Source organism: Barbatula barbatula (genome assembly GCF_947034865.1).
Source record: "Barbatula barbatula genome assembly, chromosome: 24".
NCBI lineage: Eukaryota > Metazoa > Chordata > Actinopteri > Cypriniformes > Nemacheilidae > Barbatula > Barbatula barbatula.
The window spans coordinates 13,367,333-13,385,449 of record NC_136787.1 but is presented as its reverse complement, the minus strand read 5'-3'; the positions used below and the strand labels follow the sequence as shown (position 1 = coordinate 13,385,449).

At 38.1% G+C, this 18,117-nt stretch overlaps 4 protein-coding genes across 6 annotated transcripts; 2 read left to right on the top strand and 2 right to left on the bottom strand.

The window, feature by feature from the left end:
• Window positions 1-56: 56 nt before the first annotated feature.
• On the bottom strand, window positions 57-1,310 carry h2ax1 (H2A.X variant histone family member 1). Its single transcript, XM_079448246.1, has one exon. It carries the CDS (start codon window positions 594-596, stop codon window positions 210-212), a length of 387 nt encoding a protein of 128 aa, XP_079304372.1. The 5' UTR covers window positions 597-1,310; the 3' UTR covers window positions 57-209.
• Window positions 926-1,306, top strand: hist2h2l (histone 2, H2, like; the record flags this gene model as incomplete). The annotated part of the gene is made up of 1 exon (XM_079448247.1): window positions 926-1,306. One exon carries the CDS (start codon window positions 926-928, stop codon window positions 1,304-1,306), a length of 381 nt encoding a protein of 126 aa, XP_079304373.1.
• A 1,882-nt stretch (window positions 1,311-3,192) lies between the features above and the next one.
• On the top strand, window positions 3,193-7,414 carry LOC306889904 (zona pellucida-like domain-containing protein 1). Of its 2 annotated transcripts, none has more exons than XM_079449290.1 (11): window positions 3,193-3,240; window positions 3,560-3,807; window positions 4,104-4,330; window positions 4,759-4,943; window positions 5,311-5,383; window positions 5,496-5,593; window positions 5,725-5,805; window positions 5,962-6,133; window positions 6,226-6,337; window positions 6,604-6,627; window positions 6,797-7,414. In XM_079449290.1, the coding sequence occupies exons 2-11, from the start codon at window positions 3,714-3,716 to the stop codon at window positions 6,946-6,948; spliced, it is 1,218 nt and encodes a 405-aa protein (XP_079305416.1). In that variant the 5' UTR covers window positions 3,193-3,240; window positions 3,560-3,713; the 3' UTR covers window positions 6,949-7,414. The 2 variants fall into 2 exon arrangements, with proteins under 2 accessions (XP_079305416.1, XP_079305415.1); XM_079449289.1 differs by having other exon boundaries at window positions 3,197-3,240; window positions 3,524-3,807.
• Window positions 7,415-7,877: 463 nt separating this feature from the next.
• hyou1 (hypoxia up-regulated 1) lies at window positions 7,878-17,779 on the bottom strand. 2 transcript variants are annotated; one of them, XM_079449288.1, is made up of 25 exons: window positions 17,601-17,705; window positions 17,398-17,459; window positions 16,134-16,206; window positions 15,625-15,718; window positions 15,442-15,520; window positions 15,197-15,351; window positions 15,042-15,118; window positions 14,766-14,947; window positions 14,433-14,548; window positions 14,134-14,320; window positions 13,739-13,873; window positions 13,552-13,634; window positions 13,227-13,359; window positions 12,931-13,118; window positions 12,681-12,819; window positions 12,512-12,569; window positions 12,325-12,401; window positions 12,096-12,239; window positions 11,029-11,210; window positions 10,801-10,888; window positions 10,048-10,304; window positions 9,685-9,769; window positions 9,184-9,436; window positions 8,981-9,076; window positions 7,878-8,869 (listed from the first exon to the last, which is right to left on the bottom strand). In XM_079449288.1, the coding sequence occupies exons 3-25, from the start codon at window positions 16,198-16,200 to the stop codon at window positions 8,820-8,822; spliced, it is 2,925 nt and encodes a 974-aa protein (XP_079305414.1). In that variant the 5' UTR covers window positions 16,201-16,206; window positions 17,398-17,459; window positions 17,601-17,705; the 3' UTR covers window positions 7,878-8,819. The 2 variants fall into 2 exon arrangements, with proteins under 2 accessions (XP_079305414.1, XP_079305413.1); XM_079449287.1 differs by having other exon boundaries at window positions 17,398-17,779.
• Window positions 17,780-18,117: the final 338 nt, after the last annotated feature.

Here is an 18,117-nt window from a genome sequence, read left to right as displayed (position 1 = left end):
CGAGGGAGGGCTATCTTTGTGCGTTTGCCTTATTAACAGGGAATTGTCCAAAAACAAAACAACCAACACCACAAATCATAATTTACAAGATGCCGTCTTCATTAAACAAACACAATATAACGCAAAGTAGAGAAGAGAACACGCTACTCAAACGGGCAGCTCGCATCTGAGCCATGTCTGTGTCAATGTCCAGGATAGCGAAAGCCCGTTTACTTGCTCTTAGCAGGCTTCTCGGTTTTCTTGGGCAGCAACACCGCTTGGATATTCGGGAGCACTCCGCCCTGGGCGATGGTTACGCCGCCTAAAAGCTTATTGAGCTCTTCGTCGTTGCGAACAGCCAGTTGGAGATGGCGGGGGATGATCCTTGTTTTTTTGTTGTCGCGGGCTGCGTTTCCGGCCAGCTCGAGAATCTCAGCCGTCAGGTATTCCAGGACCGCGGCCAAATACACCGGGGCTCCTGCGCCTACGCGCTCGGCGTAATTTCCCTTGCGCAACAATCTGTGTACACGTCCGACTGGAAATTGAAGTCCGGCTCTGGATGAACGAGACTTGGCCTTGGCACGGGCCTTCCCACCGGTTTTACCTCTTCCAGACATGGCTAAACAACAAAGGAACTGACTGTTTGGTATACAACGTCCAATCTAATGGTACTGGTCAAACGCTCTTGCGCCTATGATGTAAGCAGGGATCGGTATTTATACCCCAATGTCTGCTCTGAATGGATGGAGTGACTTTAAAGCAAACAGCCAGTCACAGCGCGTAACCCAGTCCGTGACATCAGACAGCTGTCCAATGAAAACAAAGATAGACTCGAGTCTAATTTGCATGCCGATTTTATAAATAAGGGGCAGAATACTGCGCAGCGAGAGTTCGCATAGCACACCAACATTGATCTCGTGACAGTAGGGCTTGAAAAATCAAAACAATGCCTGAGCCTGCGAAATCAGCCCCAGCTCCCAAAAAGGGATCCAAAAAGGCTGTCACGAAGACCCAGAAGAAGGGTGATAAGAAAAGGCGTAAGACCAGGAAAGAGAGTTATGCCATTTACGTGTACAAAGTGCTGAAACAGGTTCACCCGGACACTGGCATTTCATCTAAGGCGATGGGTATCATGAACTCGTTTGTAAACGACATCTTCGAGCGCATCGCCGGGGAAGCGTCGCGCCTGGCGCACTACAACAAACGCTCCACGATCACATCCCGCGAAATCCAGACAGCCGTGCGTCTGCTGCTGCCGGGAGAGCTGGCCAAACACGCCGTGTCCGAGGGCACGAAGGCTGTGACCAAATACACCAGCTCCAAGTGAGAGTGGACCAACGAAATGGGCTGAAAGATAGAGTCTAATGTCTTCTGGACTCTATCTGTGCATGGGGGGTGGAGGAGGAGGAAAACCATCCACTGTCGTTTGATATCCGCATGTCAGTCCGGCACCTCTGGTACATATTGAGTGAACTGCAGCTTTGGAAGAGCACATTGTGCTTTCCATCTGTAATGCCAATATTCACCTGAGGTCGTTCCTCTGTTTTTGCACGTGTGTGAGCATTTGTACTGTGACATACTGCCCTGGCTTGTCATTTGTTAACTAATTGTTGCAGCAAACATGTTACTGGAGGAAAAACTATGTGGCTTAGGGTTTAACGGATTTTTGTGATATAGTTGCTGTGTTATATTCATATTAAAATCATGTCTAATGCCTGAATGCAATTACCCTGTCCAATAAACTCATTGGTTAATTGCAAACACAAGCTGATTGGTGAGTTGTATTATCACGTTATAAGTAGCCTATCACTATGGAGGTGAATAGTAATGTGAAAGATGAAATAAGAGTCTTAATGGTGTCTCCGGTTACTGAAATAAGGGCGTTTTGCGCCATATACTGCACTATTGGCACTCTGTGATTTCATCCAGCTTGTGTTACTGAAAGTTATAACAGAATGAGATGATTTGATCATACTTCCCCTGCAGGCAGAGAGAGAATAATTCACATGATCATGTTTTGATATCGTGTTTGAATAAACGTTATGAACCACACCGAGTTACTGAGAATTATTTTACAAATACAATAGTTTTACCAGTGCATTTAAGTTTTTTTCTATAAATCAATATAGCATAATTACATGATTTATGGGAGACTTCAAAAAGTGTAATTGAATATTAAAATTCAGTTTATTTATACAATTAAATCCACTTAAATATATTAATAGCGTATTTCTAATCATAATGCCATGTAGTCAAAAAGATATCATCATCTGGTGTCCAGAAAATTTAAGGTTAAATGTGACTTGGGAATCAGGTAACCATATGTGGTCTCTCTTCGGAAGATCATGTACTACATTGTTCTTTTCTTATGTACTTTTAAAAGGGGTTTCCTTTGTTGAAATAAAGCTCTGACGATGGCAGTCATTGTTTGAAGGGTGTGATATCTGTTTCTAGAAATAAGACGAGCCGAAGAGACCTTTTTTCTCACGAAGAAGACGACATATCTGAAACCAGCAGCACGAAAACAGGATATTGAGTGTATGTGTCTGTAAACGTGTGTATACGTATTTTATGAAAAATTATATGAATAGACTGGATAACTAACACCTTTGGTATTGTTGGTTTAAGACCTGTATTTTGATGCTCTTTATTACCTTCAATTTACAATAATATAATCAGACAGCTAAAATTACGGAGCCAGTCATTTCACAGGTTGTTTTTGCCATGGAATTGAAAATAAAACCCTTATAGTAGCCATAGTTTTCAATTACGTACATAATAAATTACTTTAACTTATTATAAAAGTAGAATAAATGTATTTAAAGGAACAACTTTTAATTGCTAAATTATTATGGGACCTTATGGAACATGTGATCGATCACCTTTTGTCTTCAAGCACAGAGACTTGTTACACAATTAATTATTTAACTTAACACCAACCACACCACAACACACCATGATATATTGCATTAATAGAATTAAGGTCTGCATGTTACATCCACGTTTGTGCTTCATGAGCATATCAAGATGTTGCTATAATCCAGAAGTGTTACCTGATAGCTGACTGAATTTATACTTTATCATCTTGAAGCTACTTGGGTTCCTCTTTGAACATCTATCACCATTCTCATAACCCTCGGTTTGGTTCCAGGTCCCTCCCTCACTTCTGCCTGAAAGGGGTCAGTATAAAAAGTTAAGACATGACCACATGAGAGACACTGCCACAGATGCAAGGATAGAAAAAAGGTGAACTCATACAAGGTAATGAATGCATGTGTGTGTATCTATATCTGTATCTGCTAATTTATTTTACTAAAAAACTAAAAAAGGTAAATACTCAGATTTACTTTGTCTTTTAAAGTTGGTTGCTTATGAAAACATATAAAACTCTTTGTTTGACTGTATGGGTAATTGGTAATTAAAAAGTTTAAAGCACATGCTAACAGAATAAATATTATACAAACAAAAAGTATTATTATCATTGTTTTATTATAATTTTTTGATTGATTGTTATGTTTTGTTATGTTTTTAATTTTTTTAATAGGAGTCAATTTTCTATATTGAATCTCTTTGTATCAAGTATCATCTACAGATTCAGTGCTTGTTGGTGAGACTTGCATCCAAAACAGAAAACATTTGCATGCACTGCTCGCAGACGACATCCTTTGCGTTTGAGAAAGTTTGAGTGAATCAAGGTCAAGGTTTGTGGGATTTCCCCTGCAGCCAAAATTATAATGTGGCAGGTCCTCATTGTGTATCAGTTTGTCCTGATTCTCCAGTGTGAGGCTCAGAATGCCTGCCTCACCCATCCAACATACAGAGAGCCAGGTCAGTCAAAGCATATATGTATCCCTCTCCATTTGTTCTCTTCCACCATTCACTTCCTTCTTCCTCATCATCTCAGCTTTCATTCATTAGAGCCACAAAAGAACCCAAGACCACCCAGCAATTTGAGGAGTGTGTTTTCTTTAAAATGCAGGGTGGTGATAGGGTTCTTATGTGGTGTGCCTTCATTTTAGTTGTAGTTACCATTTTTTTATGTCTTTTCACCGAACACCGGAATTGTGCCGGAACACCAAACATCACGATCAGTTACTTTGCTAACTGTAGTTCTTACTTTACAGCCAACTCTGATATCACAGTTGTGTGTGGCACAAACAGGATGGATTTGCAGATTTTGCTGTGCCCAATTTACTACAATGGATACAATGAGACCACAATGGCTCTTAATGGTCAATTTACCAAGCCTGAGTGCAAAGGAACGGCTGACTGGACCGCCGACCCACCTGTACTGAAATTCCAGTTCTTCATCACTGAAACATCCATAGCTGCATGCTCCAACAAACTGGCGGTATTAATAACTCTTATGCTAATACTACAGATAAAACACATATTTGTAACATAATTTATTAATTATAATGTATTGAATAAAAATGTATATTTATTTATTACTTTTTTATATAAAGTAAACCTACAAGCAAGTTATGATTTAGGAATGATTTAGAATATTTTTTGAATTTTTGGGCCATTGCAATGTGGACATTCCAGACACAATTCTTTGTGTTGAAATATATAAAGATGCCAAATTGTTTATAAATTCAGTGCTTTTAAACCCAGTTACCAACTATCATGTACTTAATTAACAACCCATGCAAATTGGTTGAGCAAGTGTGATGTCTTTAAAGTTAAGTGTGGTATTGGGATCAGTTAAATCTTACCCAGAATTCTGTCAGTTCTAGATATTAAGATGTTCGCCCTTAATCCGTTTAAACTCAACAGATAACTCAGGAGGTTGGTTCTGGACTGTTCTCCGACTTTTCTAGTGTACAGTCTGTGAACATCTCTGGGCTGGTCAACTCTCTGGAACCAAATGCTGGAACCATCACTTATCGGCAGGAGATGATGTTTCTCTTTTCCTGTAGATACCCATTGCAGTACTTGGTCAACAACACAGAGATGAGTGTGTGAGTGACATGATAATATTATTGGTGGACAAATTCCAAATAAGCACAAATCCTAATGTTTTGGCTGGAAAAAACAAACAACACACTGAACATTATTGAACAAGACCAAAAATATACATTACATGTCATATGGGGTAAGTTTTCACAATGGCAACCTGTCATTAAACAGCATTTTATGGCAGAAAATACTGTTTGAAAAACAAATATTTGGTTAATTAGATTTTAAAATAATCTTTTAGTTGTGCAGACTGAGTTACAAACATTGTGTGTCATAGGTTCCCCTCGTGACAACTTGCCCCAGTCTCTCCTCATATGTTTTTATGAGTGAGCTAATAAGTGTTGTCTGAAACTATGTTTTTAAACGCAGTTCTGGTGTGAGTCTGGCAATTAAGGACAACAATGGCAGTTTCATTAGCACTCTGAGCATGATGCTGTTTGAGGTATTTTGTGTTTACATTCCTGGCCATTTTTGTATATTGCATGTACAGTACTATAGTACTGGTGATGTCTGATGATGATGTGCTCATATTGTAATTTTCTTTCTGATTGAAGGATTACACATATACAACTCGTCTCTTTGTTCCTCCGATGGGTCTAATGCTGAAAACCAGGGTTTTTCTGGAGGTCCGAGCAACTAATCTCACACAGAAGTACGTGGTGCACAAACATAGTTACTGGAAATAATCATGAATGATATGAAAAGTTCTGCATTCTCATTTCCTTCATTTTTTTGCTTTTACCTTGAAGTTGAGAGATAACTTTTCATTTGTATTGTGTGAAGATTTAATGTTCTCTTGGATCGTTGTTATGCAACCACTAGTCCTTACCCAGTCAACAGCACATCCTTTGACTTCTTTGTCGGGTAAGTGTGAAGGCTCACAGCTTTGTTACATAGAAACATTTTCTATGATGCTTCGATACAATAAAAGCGATATTCAAAGATACACTTTAGAGTAGAATTCCTATGCACATTTAAAAGTGAATTCACATCAGTTTTGGTGTATTGTATCGTTCTCAGATGTAGCATCGATCCACAAACCATAATGGGTGTGAACGGAGAACAACAGGTTGCACGGTTCTCATTCGAGACATTTCGTTTTGTCGAGCACAAGAACCGGTCCGTGTCGACCTTTTATGTGCACTGTGTCACCAGACTCTGCGAGACCACTTTCTGTAGATCATTACGCCAGGTATCAAGTGCAAAATGAACTTTGATAAAATCCTTGTCTAGATCTGTGCAGCATCCAACAGACGTGTGTTGATTTTTTCTGACATGGATTAGAATTGCACGAGTCCTGTAAGGAAGAGAAGAGATGTGGAGTCAGCCCAAGGAACCTCGGTTAGTGATGTTGCCACGGTGAGCTCTGGACCAATCATCACGAAAGTGGACAATGGTAAGATAGCAACTAGCACTTTTTTTATGATTTGCGTATTTCTTATTTTAAAAAATTATCAGGAGTAAATGTTCAAATGTACATATAGTGTGTTCATAGTTAGTTTTAGGATGGTCCTTTATTGTGACAAATAAAAATATGATGTCAGCTTTATAAATCTGTAATGACATAATATGTCAGAATACCCTATGCCAACTATCCATATGCAAATGCATATTTTATGTAACTTATATGTTTGAACTCACCAATTTATTTTATCTTTTTAGAACCATACAGACCTATTGTTGCAGGTAAGCATAAATATGTGACAGTGTATACATGTATTTATTTTATCAAGGAAATCTGATTTAGCAACCATAGCCTCTTATGTTTCTCTGTGCTAGTTGCTTTTACATTGTAAAAAACTGCTAGTATTGGATCTGTGGGTGTTTAAGTTATAATGTTGCTGTGATTATTTAGTGCATGAGGATCAGAAGCAGACACAGGCAGTTGTCGTGGTATCCGTGGCTGCCGGCGTGTTCGGGCTCCTGTGTTTCGTCATGCTGGCTGTGCTTCTCTACAAGATCAATTCAGACAGGTTCAAAATGGACAAACCAATGCTCTTTCGCTGACGTATCCCATTTCAGTCTATGATCTGTCTAAACTAAGATTGTTGTATAGTAAGCACTTAAGAAAAATACTCTCACGAGAGAAAGGATGCTGACAGCCTGTACCCTACACCTTATGTTGGCAGAATTCAGAAAATTATACATTTAGGGTTCTGCACTCTAGTTGTGGTCAGGGTTTAGAGAAGACTGAGATGACAAGTTGATTTTTGTTAGTCACCTCTTATCATATAACAAACCACTTGTATCAAATCTGTATTTTACAGTAACATTGTACTCTTTCATGTAATCGTATCATATTAACTGAAATAATGGGGATTCGAAGTAATTCTTTTGTATTGTTTTTGCTATAGTAATTGAATAAAGCAGCACTTACAGGTACATTTTCTTAAATTATGTAAAATGTAACATTTAGTTCTGATATGATTTTTGCAAAAATTAAAAATAGCCCTTTTTGTGGCATTTTATTCTCTCTAGTGGTCAATAGTCTTTTTACAATTTTTATTATTACAAAGCAGCTTTAGATGAAACATTGACTAAAAGCAAAACATTTAAAGCTATACAAGTAAAAACAAAAAAGGTATAAACACAGAAGCCAGACAGACACACACGCACAAAAAAAACCTCCACACACAATATGCACACGTACTAATAAACACGCATGCACAGTGGTTATCACGGAGCACCACACATTTAAGCTAAAGGAGAGAGAAACACAGGTTAAATATAAAACCTATTCCTATTTTTAACATTAAGTAAAACTTTAAAATTCTAAAGCAGCCCCCCCTGCCAGGCAAACAGTGCAAAGCAGTATGCAGTAGTAGTCTTAAACTTTAGACACACTCAACAGTCAACATGTAAGTGCACCAATGTTTACATGTCGTCACAATTTTCTATTAAAAGGCAATAACATAAGATTTTACACAATACGCAGCGAAGTTTAAAAAAAGACTTTATTTATTAACAGTTTAGAAACAATCTTCTCCCCAAATTACACACATCACTCAATATTACACACATCACTCCACATACACCTGAAGGACAGTAATGAAAAAGTAAATAACAGAACCGGTAGAGGTGGTGACAAAACATACAGCTTTCAGTCATTCAAGGTTGGGAATAAAAGTGTACAACTCTTTAGATGACAGTGCAGCAGAAATGTGATACTGAAAGTCTAGAAATACAGATGTTTAGAGTAGATGTTAGCAGGAAGTTCGCAAGTTCGAACACATTGTTTTAGGGAAATGGGCTTTATGGAACAAAAGTGAACAAGCTGGTATAATCTTTTAACATTTTATCTGATGAGATGGAAAGCACATTTTGAGATGTAATTCTCAAAATGTGCATAGTTTAGATGTACTTTGGAAAGAATTCATACTTCCTTTGACTAAAATTTCTCCAACGTGAAGGCAAAACAAAACAGGAGGAAAACATGAAGCTTGCACTTAAACATTAATTTCCAGCGAATCGTTATAAATGACTTTCATAAACAATGAAAATACCATTCACAAGGATGTGTTTGCTTTGGTCAAGCATGCCATTTTTGATTTCCTTGTATAAATAGTGACTGACAAAAAGACGGGACATTTTTGAGAGGGAGAAGATCATTAATTCATCTTTAAGGAACAATCCTGTTTGTTTCTCATATTAATCTCTACTTTGAGTCATGGTTGATGTTTTTTGGCTTATAGTCACTGAACAGAAGCAAAGAAAGAGATGGGACGAGGTATTATGAGATATACATATTCACATAGTCTTTTGAAAGTTGTTTCAATTTGATGTTTTGTTGAAGGGGCAAAAAAAAAAAACTGGAATTTTGAACCACTTTGAACGGAGTCAATAAATACAACAAAAACAACCTTTAAGAGTTCCAGTTGTTATAATTCATCCTCTATATGGTTTTCTAATTTACTGCTCTCTGTTGGTTCTGTAAATAAAAAACAAAGAATTATTACATATGCAATCTATGAATTACAGTTTTTACAACTATGCTAAACATATAGATGTGATTTGATTTTAGATCCACATTAAGATTTACCTGTATCTTCCGTAGTTTCTGCTGGATTTAGTTCAAGAATGGATTCCTTCTCTTTTTCTTCAGCTGTTGGAGGTTCCTCAGCTGGCTTCACTTCCGCTAAAACAACAGTTTACAACAATGTTTACTACTTATGGTTTTCGTTCAGTTATTCTAGTAATCTTAAGATCCATTGACAACAATAGACGCAAAGAGCCTCCTCTCACCTCCATCGCTCTTGGGTGGAATGACCTTCTCAGCATCCTCAGTGCTGTTGGCTTTGATGTTCTCTGTAGACGTGGAGTTCTTGTCTTTAGGCTTTTTTTTATCCTTGGGTTTAGCGAACTTTGCTTTGTTTAACAGATAGTTGACCTCCCTGTCTAGCAGGGAGAGTTTAGCTTCAATGTCTTTGGACAGCAGAACAGGTTTCTCTGTTGGGGACAGTTTCTCCTGTGTAGCGACGGTCTCGTTTTTCCATGTCTAAAATAATTTATAAAAGCAAAGGGTAAGATTGGCCTAAACATCATATTGCATTAGACAAAATATTAAAGGACAAACTTCGCTTAAGTTAACGGAACAAATTCCAAGTGAATGTGATGACTAGTGGGTGTCCAAACATATTTTATTTATTATCTAAATAAATATTTAGTTTTCTAATTAACAGATTTAACATTTTTAAGTGAGTCTTCAGATGCTTTTGGTGTCTAAAAATGTCAACAAGTACATACTGTTGTCTCATTGATGACCCTTTCTAATGTCTTCAGCTCCACATCGGTGAAAATCTGGTCATCTTCAGGAATCCCTTTAACACTCCTGTGAACACAGCACACAAATATAATTTTCTTTTTTGTAATTTATATTTGGCCTGTTACCTGTTCATCACACATACAAACTCAGAAACAGAAGAGTGTATAGTAAAAACTTGTGTAAAGTTTGGAGATGGAAATATGCACATGAGCACCAGGGCTTAACGTTTCTAAATATTTTTCTATGTTTAATACACATGCTTTAGTTTTTATTTAGAATCTCTTCACAAACTTGTGGCTAATGCTATCAGAATAGATGAATACATTTAGTGAGGTCTCACTCACTTGAAGAAGAAACTGGAGTGGTTGAGCATGGTGTCTAGCGCTGCCAGTCTGTCTGGCCATTTCCTTCTCTCCTCAACTCTGAAGAACATGGATTTGCAAAGCTTCTTCAGCTCCGACAGTTTTTCCTTCAGATCTTTAGTGCCAGCCGTGTATCCCTCCTCATCCATCCAGTTAGATGCCTCGCTCAGCTTTCCTGAGATCTGCTCTTTTTCTTCTTCAGTCACTACAGCCTGGTATTCATCTTGATATAACTTATCCTGCACAGAGATAGAAAAATGAATGGATTTAAATGTGTTGAAAGAAAATAACGGTGCTTGCAAGAGAGCAAAAGATTTAAAGTTGCAATCCACAACTAGCCTCTCTACCGTCACCTCGGTTCAAAACATCAAAATGCAGCCCAAATTCAAATTAGTTGATAAATAGGGCAACAAAAAAGTTGTGAATTGCAGCTTTGAAAAAATTCAAGGTAGAAATGGTTAAACTCCAATTAGAAAAAACACGAAAGACCGATAGGTAAAAATAGTTGAAAAGACAGAAAGGTATTGATAGAAATTTACATTATAGAATATTGTACATTTGACAAAATTGCCTTTTACAAACTACACATTTCATCAAACTCTCTGTAGATGAAGCATTAAAGCCATAAATCCTGACGTTTTGCTCTTGACAAAAACATTTCCATTGCGGTCACGTCACAGGATCTATGACTCACTGCTCAAACATCGGTGTGGGAAGTGGAAAGGTTCATTGTACCTGTGTCTCAAAGATGAAAGCCTCCAGGCTGTTCAGTGTCTTTTCTCTCTCCTGTTTCTCCAGGTCACGGTCAGTGAGGTCTTGCAGCCTGATATGAGGGAGGAACACCATAGTAAATCCCTTGAGATACAAAGCTTACTTTACCATGCCACATTTTCCTTTATCCTGCTCTCGGTTAATTAATCCTGCATATTAATTCCTTCTGAGAAACGAGAGATTTGTCCTTACTTCTTTTTGGACACTTCCATATCTTCAGGGCTTGGATCACGAATGTCCTTCACCTCAAGCTCAACCGTGACGTCTTCAGATACTTTGCTCTTTTTCAGTGGTTTAGCTTTTTGCTCGGCTTCCTTCTCTTCTGGTTTCTCACCATCAGATTTGTCTTCAGCCTTTTCGCCTTCCTTCTCTCCCTGTGTGATGAAGAGGAAAGCGTTTAGAATGGACCCAAATTTTGCATTTATGAGTAAAAAAACAAAATCTCCTCATCATTTAAATATTTTTTTTTAAATAAAGATTTTTCAATCTGCAATAAATTGCCAGGTTACACCGCATTGTCGGGCTTCGCCAACATTACATTTTGATCTACCCCATACCCTGGATCTTAAATGTTGTAGCATTAAAGAAGCACATTATAGTAAGATATAACAAGTTTGATAATTTAAGAATAAAACATAACATTTGTTATATTAAAATATGTGGTACAAATGAATTGACTAAATAAATATATTTTTTATTGGTCTCACTCAAAATGTCTTTGTCAGTTAGGGATGTAACATTCACCACAAGCGGATTGAAAATAGATTTTAATAGTGACAATTCAAGTCAGCTGAGATGATAAATTAATGCAATACATGTTTTGGACTGCAGGGGCCTTCGTGTTTACTGCAAACTTGAGTATGCTAATATATCTTAAATGTAAACAAATCAAAGAAAAGCAAAGTTTTAGTTTGCTTATATCAAAGACACTTTTGAAAAATTCATTAATTATTGTTATTTGACAAAAATATTTTACAAAGAAATGTGCAGCATTTAAGAAATAATAAAAGGGCAGTTGTTCATTTCTTATTGGTTTGAAAATAAAATCGTGAATAAATTGTATACCTAGAGTCAGTGAATCTGTAATTTGTTTTTAGGGATTGTTTTGCATGCAAGTCATCTGTAGTCACGTGCTACTGCAGGTGCACTGAATGTTGTATAATACCCCGGGAACACATGGTCAGGGTGGAACAAGAAATTTGAGTTATGTAATTCCATAATTATCTATGCCTTTTCAGAAAGGTGATTATCTGTCTCACCTGAGTCTCTGTGTTAGCCTCTTTCTGTTCATCTGCCTGAGGCTCTCCTCCATCCTTCCCCTCCTCTGCCTCAGATTTCTCCGGTTCAGACTCTTCTTGTTTCTCCGACTGTTCCTGATCTTTCCCAGTCACTTCCTCCTCATCCTGGAGTATTTAAGCAGTTACTCAAATGTCAACCACAAGACTCAAGAATAAAAACATGAAGAGTCATTCGCTAAAGCAGATTTACCGTAACTGGTTCTGTAACATTTTGATTTGGCTCTGCACTGCTGCCTCCAAACAAGCTGGAAATGGTGTTTCCAAGCTCTTTAATAAAAAAAAACTTTGAATGAGTGATGAAAAATTCACAAATTATTCTTTAATGCAATGTAAATCACATATTCATTATATAACCATTCTGTGATTTCAAAACTTACTTGTGAGGGTTGACTCCTCTTCCTTTTCTTCAACAATAGTCTCAAACACAGATTCCACCTGAAACAGCAAACTTTCAAAGTTAAGGTTCATTGACATCACAATAACATGGCGTTTAAAATACATTTGTCTGGGAAAAGGAACATAAGATTATCTACGAAGAAAACTTACCCGGTCCAGAAGTAACACCCCACTCTCATCCATGTTAAAATGTGCCTTTATGCCTTTTGATTCAGCATCCGAATGCTTCTTAAAGCTGTTGCCCACTCCAGACAGTTTCACCGTGGTTAGATTTTGAGAGCCAAACACTCTAAAAGACAAAGCTTGGTTTCATCATGGGCCAAAATGACACAATGGACAGGTATCTTGAGACAGAACTTGGTATTTTAGTACAGCAAACAAAACGTAACCGTCCACTAACTTCATGTCCTCTTCGCTGAGGAAGCTGAGGTCTCCATAGTTGACGTAAAAGACAAAATCGTCCATGTATCGGTTAAACGTGATGACTTTCCTCTGGGGATATGGGGCCATTCTCTGAAACAAAATACGCTTGTTGTGCTTCATGGTCTTCACACCCTCTTCTTCCTCGGCCTCGCGGTTGAACTCCACCTGAAAAAAGACATTAGGAACCAATCAGAGAATCCCTTAGGTGTGTTTGCTCTATAGTTTAACAATTTGTTTATGTTAGATTTGTGGCAGATGTTGTCTTCCTCTTACCTGAATGGGAAACACTGCTGCATCTCTGACCAGGAAAGGTTTGACTTTGAAGGCTTTGCTAAGCGCAGCTGCCTGATAGACGGCACCCATTGCCGCAGCTTCGTCAGCATTGATGTTCTTGCTTAGTTCCTCTCTGGAGACGGAAAACATGAGACAAAACCATTAACCAGGCGTTCGAAACAGTCTGAACAAAGGGATCTGGGTTTGGCTGGTAGTAAAAAGCATATTTTACAGAAGCAGCGATGTATGATGAAATTTTTAACAAATATTTTTCAAAGCAACCAAAAAATACTAAGGTAAGATTGAGAAGATACAAGAAACATACTTTCCCACAGCTTTAAGTAAAACATCTTGCACTTTGGGAACTCTGGTGGATCCTCCAACCAAAATCACCTGTTCAATTTCGTCCTATTGGAATATGAAGAAAATAGATCATTTTTACTCTGAGCTGTTCGGGAAAATAGATAAAACTGCCATGTGAAGCCAAAACATGGAGCTATGAAGCTTCTCACCAGGGTCATCTCGGCAGCAGCAAATGCTTCCTTCACAGGTCCTGGTACTCTATCAAACAGATCCTCACAGAGTGCCTCAAAGTCAGATCGAGTAACTTTTGCTTTAAAGTCTATGTCATCCATCAAACCTTCAATCTAAAAAGACAGATATCAGGAGAGTTACGTATGTTTATTATATTGCATTTCTGTAAATAGATCTTCCAAAAATTACACATCGCACCTTTAAATTCATTATTATACATTTTTATCAGCATTAAAACTTGAGTGAAAAGTTGATGTATAATGTACTAAGAAATTCTAACCTTCATATCACTAAAGAAAGGAAATGAAGGAAAGATTTGTTTAATGTTTTTAATCAGATTTGAACTTCGTTCTAATGTCCTATATGTCAGTACCTGTGCCGTATGTTCAGCGTTGGCACTTAGCACAGTCTTCAGTCTCTGAGCCTCTTTGAGCAGTTTGGCCATAGCTCGGTGATTCTCTCTCACGTCCTCCTTTGACTTCTTCTGTTCGTTAAAGAGTTTGGCAAGATGATCTCGGAGTCTCATCTCCATCTCAAAGCCGCCCAGCGTTCGATCAAACCTGAACATAACAGACAGATTAACATCATGTGGTGGAGTTAAAATACCTGCATGCATCCAGGTAACTAACCATCGCAGCCGTGATAAATGGTGCAGGATACGGTATTACTAACCCAACTCCACGGATCTGAAGCTGTGGCTGGGTGCCGGACTCCTTGGTCTTCACGGTTTGATATGTGACGATGGTGGCTGTTGTGCTGCCTGATCCCATATCATAAAACATGACGTTCTATAAAAAGTTATGAGTTTGGTTACTTGTTGATGGGTAGGTTCAATTTCTTTAAATGTGTCATATGGTTGTGACAGCAAAATAAATAAATAAGAAGAACAAAGATAGACCTCTTATGCGGTTTTATATTTTAAATATAATAATAATAATAATAATATTATAAGATAAACTATTAACAGTTTTTTTCTAAATTACATTAAAATCCTCCCAGAAGCACCTGTGCAGTAGCGTTGATGTCCTTCCGCCTAAAGACTCCATAGTTCAAAGCCACCGCAGAATTATCATTGATAAGCTGAAGGACCTTCAGACCCGCAATGTGGGCAGCTTGCAGGACTGCCCTGCGTTCTGCCTGATTAAAATACGCTGGCACTGTGATAACAGCATCTTTTACGGTCTGCTCTGTAAAAAGAAAACAAAGACAGTATTAGAAGTGATTGTTCAAATATTCCCATCTAGAAGGTTTGTTTGTTCTATTCGAAGTACCCCTATGTACCTGCAAAGTCTTGAACCAAACCACGGGAGTAGTTCAGCACCATGCCCAAAAGTTCCTCTGGAGTGTACTGTATGTCTCTGGATAGCAAATAGCATTTAGTTTCATTGCTTTAAAAAACATTCACTACCATTCAATGCACCTGCTCCAATACTCACTCAGAGTATTTGAAATACACGGTTCCTCTTTTCTCATCTCTCAGCAGCTGGTGCTCAGGGAAATGTTTCTGATACTGTGCCACCATCGGGTTGTCCACAGTCTTTCCCAAAAGGTTCTGGAAAAATCTGTAAACCACTTTGGGGTTCTTTACAGCCTGTAAATGTATAAATATGTTGATGCAATTATGGTCATTAAACGTGAAAATTTGATTTACATGATTGAATTATACAGGAAAAGGATTTACCACTCCCAAAGCACCATCACCAAAAAGCCTCTCGTTTTCCTTTAAGCACACAGCTGCTGGGGTTTTCCGCCTGGACTCCCTGCAAAAAAAGATTGAAATTAACAAACAAACAAGAAAAGTTGTCATAGCATTACATGGCTGTGTAATAATTTATAAGAATGGATTGTATTTTACAAAACATACTTGTTTAGTACAATCTCCATTGGCACACCGGGTTTAACAATAGCCAGTTTAATCCATTCACTGCCTAAATCCACAGACATCACAGCTATTGATTCTGCAATATAAAAACAAAAAGAAATCGGACACACATTCTTATTTTCAAAAGGAGTCTATTGAATAAGCCATTTAGATAAAATTTAACAAACTAAAGAGACAATTCTCTCTAAAACTGCTTTTAATTTATTCATTAGTTTTATTTATATAGTACAAATAAACACAACAGGAGTTGACCTCTGTGCTTTACAGATTCAGAGTTTACAACGCAGAAAAAAAATATTAATTATTTGAATGCCGGATCAAGAAAAAAAAGCTTTAACCGAAATTTGAAATCATGTACAGCGGTCATGGATCTCAAAGATAGGAGGCAGGCTGTTCCAAAGCCTAGGTCCGAAAACTGAAAAAGCATGAACCCCTCTTGACTTTACCCGTATTCGAGGCTGGGACAATGTACTATAATGCATTTTATTTACCAGTTTGAGAAGGCAGGAATGCTGCCAACAGGCAACAAACAGCCCATAATGACAGCTTCTCCCTCATTGTGACCTGCAGAGAATAAACAAAGACAACTTTAAAGCGGAGGCAACATGCTATTTCATGCTATCTGACTTCTAGACACTGTTTAATGTGATAGCTTTTCAAACATGGATTCCAATTTCATAACAAGGGCTAAAAGCGCTAAAAGATGCCTGACATGAGCTGTACGTGGCAAATGTCAAACCAAGTCATATGTCTGTGATTTGTTGGTCCTCTGCATGTGTACGTGCATAATGTAAACAACACAAGCTTATATTGAATCAATGCGATGATGTTTAATATGCTTGTGCTGTAGATGTGCCGAATATACGGCGTATACAATACTACTGTATAGGTTCTCAAGAATATTATGAGACTGGCAAAAACGGTGCGTGTTACCTCATCTTTAACAGAAAACAGGCTAGAGGGCACCATGCATCTTTGAAAAGTCAGTAATCCAGAAAACAGGAAGTAAACCAAAGTGAGCAATATTCTTCAAACTACCACAGTAGTAATATCAGTTATTATTATCTTAGCTATGTCTGACTAGTATTGCATCACCATCCTGATAAACACCATATAGGGACATGAAGGTGGAGACTGTCAGTGTCACAGGTGTAAAAGTAAACGCATGCATTAGAACATGCTGTACATCCCATTGACTTCCTCTGGTCCCTCCCACAGGTCTGAGACAATGCACGGGAGCACGTGGATCGCAATACAATAACGTAAAGCTTTGATGCTCGATAGAGACCCTACGTGGCCCAGGTGCATCCAGTGTCTATCAACAAAAGGATCTTATTCGAGTATTGGATATATATTTCAAAGTGCAATTTTCTGATTTATCTTAATGTTTTACGGCTCAAGTTATCCCTCGATCGATGTTTAAGGCTGATGCAAATCCAGTCAAATATGCAAGAATTGAAACTTCTAGTAGCCTTCATGACGTATCCCCCGATGGTGTTCATCCCCCCCACCCCAAACTGTCAATTTCATCGGTTGGTACTGGACTGCAAACACAGCGGCCACTTTCAATGAAAAATGCTGAAACAAAAGTATTTACATGATGTTTTGAATGATGGTCAACACACAAACACGCACTGGCTAACAACTCAACATCCTGCATCTCCAAACATAATGCAACCATGTCTTATCGTTGCACAGATACACAAACTGTCGTATCTCAGACAAGGGAATAAAGTGATACAGAATGGCACTTACCTTATGTCAGATGAAGTTTAAAGCGGTTCCAGATAACGTTAAGTATCAAACACACCGGACACCTGAACAGCAATACTTTTGAAATGCTTATTCTGCCTTTAATATGAACCAAAACTTCCGTATTGATACTAGATGTCAAATGTCTTTCAGGTGCTAAAACGATAGCATGAACCAGCAATGCTCTATGAGCACACTCACGTTACCTCGAACGCTCGGTGGTTTTGCTCTTGCAATCACCGGCTTGCTCTAACACATCGGGCCCGGAACGCGGCGTGATCTTATTGGATCCACACAATTCGCAGCTTCGCGAGTCTCGGTGCTGGTAAGTCCTGCCCCTTCACCTCGAAATGGAGAGCGATGATTGGTCCACGTGCCAGCCTGCGTGCGTTAGTGGTCGATCGTGTATTTAAGTAAGGATCTGATTGGTCCACGTGAAATGGGAATAACATAACGGCTGTGCGACTAGTTGTAGTTTTTGATGTCGCTTCGCTGTAGTTCACTTCAGTGCTGAAGTTCAAATAATCGGCACATTTTTATTTGATTATTTTTAAATAATTTGAGCAATGTTATATATTCACAAGATGGGAAACGTATGTTCTCATTCTTTCAGAGACGATAAAAAATCGGCTTAATAGATAAACACATAGATTCAAAAGCCAAATAAAGAAGCCAATCTTTTGAAGAATATAGGATATTTAACTTATTAAAGTTTGCTGTGTT

Coding starts and splice junctions, on each gene's coding strand:
- LOC306889904 (XM_079449290.1), top strand. CDS start 3,714: ATGTGGCAGGTCCTCATTGTGTATCAGTTTGTCCTGATTCTCCAGTGT. Junction 6,134..6,225: donor TCTGTAGATCATTACGCCAG/GTATCAAGTGCA, acceptor GACATGGATTAG/AATTGCACGAGTCCTGTAAG. Junction 6,338..6,603: donor CATCACGAAAGTGGACAATG/GTAAGATAGCAA, acceptor TTATCTTTTTAG/AACCATACAGACCTATTGTT.
- h2ax1 (XM_079448246.1), bottom strand. CDS start 596: ATGTCTGGAAGAGGTAAAACCGGTGGGAAGGCCCGTGCCAAGGCCAAG.
- hyou1 (XM_079449287.1), bottom strand. CDS start 16,200: ATGAGGGAGAAGCTGTCATTATGGGCTGTTTGTTGCCTGTTGGCAGCA. Junction 13,119..13,226: donor CAGCAGTGTTTCCCATTCAG/GTAAGAGGAAGA, acceptor GTCTTTTTTCAG/GTGGAGTTCAACCGCGAGGC. Junction 9,437..9,684: donor GGGTCATCAATGAGACAACA/GTATGTACTTGT, acceptor AAATTATTTTAG/ACATGGAAAAACGAGACCGT.